This window comes from Mus caroli, chromosome 3, assembly GCF_900094665.2.
Source record: "Mus caroli chromosome 3, CAROLI_EIJ_v1.1, whole genome shotgun sequence".
NCBI lineage: Eukaryota > Metazoa > Chordata > Mammalia > Rodentia > Muridae > Mus > Mus caroli.
This window is the reverse complement of record NC_034572.1, coordinates 95957456-95960187: the sequence shown is the minus strand read 5'-3', so window position 1 is coordinate 95960187 and position 2732 is coordinate 95957456. Positions and strand designations below refer to the sequence as shown.

Below are 2732 nucleotides of genomic sequence, written 5' to 3'. Positions count from 1 at the left end.
TATGTGTGTGGGGAGGGGAGTGAGTGTGGGGGTGGGGGGACTTCAGCAGAGACGAAAGCAACATGGAAAGAGAATTCCCAAAGGCAGATTAGGGGGTAGAGCTTCTTGTTTCACTGGTGAAAAACTGATGTGGTAGATTCGGAATGATGACTATAGTAACAGAAGTCAAGGGACAGAGATTCCCATACCATTTCAGAGCGTGTGCGGTAAAAAGAAGGGGATTTCCAGGACACGGAAAAGCAGGTGGAAAGTCAAGGCAGTCAGCGTGGAGGGGGATTCTGGGGACCTTTGTGGATCCTCAGTTTTTCAGGACTGGTATAAGACCTGGGATTGGCAGATGAAGCCCGGAGAAGGCCGACCCAGCGCCTGGAGGAGGGAGGTGGGTGGGGTCTGATGTGGCTCTCCCTTGGAGCTGTCTGGGAGGAAGGATATGCAAATATGGGGCCGCGGGAGAGAGTGGATGGGCTGGATTGGCCGCGGTTGAGCTTTGAGGAGGCTGGCTTGGAGAGCTGCCTGTATGAAAGCCTTGCTCAGACATGAGCTAGACTGCCAGCTCTGTTGTCTGTCAGTCTTTCGGATCAAAGACAGTGATACTCACGAGCTTCAGGAAGATAAGGCTGCTGGGATATTTTCCCTCCTGTAGTAAAACTAGGCCCAACCAAACAGACTGGGAACTTACTGTCTGTTTTCTAGGATGAGTTTTACTGGTAAAACTAGATGTGTCCTAGACTCTTAAGGGGCCTGTTTATACTGAGTATATTTTGAATGCCAACGTTCAAGTGGGACAAGGAAATCACATTCTAAGGTCAGCAGGTGAGAGGCAGGATTCTCTGCCCTACTTTTCTCTGCGTGTATCTGCCTGTTTGTAACTCACTCTCTCTCTCTCTCTCTCTCTCTCTCTCTCTCTCTCTCTGTGTGAGTGTTTGTGTCTGTGTGTGTGTGTGTGAGAGAGAGAGAGAGAGAGCGCAAGCTTGCCTCTGTATACACAAGTGTCTCTGTGAGTTCATGTGTGTGTTTGTATTAGTGTGTGAGCGTGTGAGCTTACCTCTATATACACAAGTGTCTCTGTGAACTTATGTGGGATGTGTGTGTGTGTGCCTGTGTGTGACTGTGTGAACATGTAAGCTTGCCTTTCTATACACAAGTGTCCCTGAGAGCTCAGGCCTTTCTAAATGCCACTCCTGGCCCTCATCTGATTGGCGAGCCTTGTGCCGGGCATGATGAGAAACCAGGCGTCTTGTTTGCAATTTCTTATTTGTTTATGGTAAGGAAGTAAATCAATTGCAGAATTTTCAGGAGTGGAGGGCCAAGGGATATTTACTGTCAACAAGGTAAGGACGAGTAGATATAAGGTACTGGGCACCAAGGTGCACCTGGTGTCCGGACAACAGGATAAAGAAAAAAACAAAACAAAACAGGATAAGTTCTAACTCGTTTTCATCACGTCTCCTTTTTAGTCTTTCTACAGTTCCCTGAAAGATGGCAGATGAATTCTTCCATGCTGGAAAGGAAAACTGCAGTGAGCAGGCCAGAAGAAGCCAAGTCTCTGGTCCACGTTCACAATTCCAGAGAAGTTTTATCCAGAGAGTAACGTTGCTGGGAAAGCTACCCACCAGATTTGTCCTCCATCGGGAAAGAAAGCAGAAGGTTGCTGCTATACTGGGGGTTGACCAAGAAGCCATGAAGTCTCTTCCAGAGGGAGACTTAGACCATTGCCTGCTGAGCAAGGTGAGCCAGGGCTGGCCTCTCCTGGGCACACCCTCTAACTCTCCATCCCATGACCATTGATCAGAAGGAATCCCCTACTTCTGGAGGCCATGGATGCCTCATTCTCAGGAACACAGGGTGGCTACCTTCAGCACCCTGAGGAGGTCCATGTGGCCAGTTAATTATCTGAGCCTCAGACTTCAGACTTCTTTCCATAAAATGAGAATCTGAATGGGATTACTGGGATATGACTAGCCAGGCACAGGCACAGTGACAGGCATGGGGATCAGAAGCTGAGAGTATTTTGGTCTACATGAGTCCTTGCCTCAAAAACAGCTACAAAAACAAAACAAAACCGCAACAACAACCAAAAAAAACCTACAAAAAAAACCCCAAACCAACCAAACAAACAAAAAGAACTTAAGACAATGTTTGTTTGTTTGTTTTTAAACTACAAAACTGATAGTTTTTAAATATTATTTGGGAGCTAGAGAGATGGCTCAGCAGTTAAGAGCATTAACTGCTCTTCTAGAGGACCCAAGTTTGATTTTCAGCATTCACATGGTGGCTCACAACCATCTTTAATTCCAGTTCTAGGGAATCTAATCTCCTCTTCTGTCTCCATGTGCACCAGGCACATTTGTGGTGCATAGACATGCATGTAGGCAAAACACTTATACATGTAAAATTAAAACAAAATCTCCAAAAAATATTACTTCATTTGTAAGCTGGGCATGGTGGAACCTACCTTTAGTCCCAGTACTCAGAAGTCAGAGACAGGCAGCTCTCTGTTAGCTCAAAGGCCAGCCTGGTCTATTGAGTGGATTCCAGATTAGCTTGGACTATATTGTGGAACCTTGTCTCAAGAAAAAAGAAGAAAGACAGACAGACAGACAGACAGACAGGAAGGAAGGAAGGAAGGAAAGAAGGAAGGAAGGAAGGGGAAGAAGGAAGGAAGGGGAGGAAGGAAGGAAGGAAGGGGAAGAAGGAAGGAAGGAAGGGAAGGGAAGGGAAGGGAAGGGGAG

The 2732-nt window shown here is 46.7% G+C and overlaps 1 protein-coding gene across 2 annotated transcripts in view; it reads left to right on the top strand.

Annotated features, from left to right (window-relative positions):
* Nucleotides 1–548: 548 nt before the first annotated feature.
* Nucleotides 549–2732, top strand: part of Mab21l3 (mab-21 like 3) — a 22186-nt gene continuing 20002 nt past the window's right edge. Inside the window, exons 1-2 of one of the 2 annotated variants that reach the window (XM_021159189.2) lie at nucleotides 549–805; nucleotides 1458–1728. In XM_021159189.2, coding sequence (XP_021014848.1) covers nucleotides 1480–1728 — 249 coding nt within the window. In that variant the 5' untranslated portion in view covers nucleotides 549–805; nucleotides 1458–1479. Of the gene's footprint in view, nucleotides 814–1457; nucleotides 1729–2732 lie in introns of both variants that reach the window. The other variant, XM_029475440.1, reaches the window with a different exon arrangement.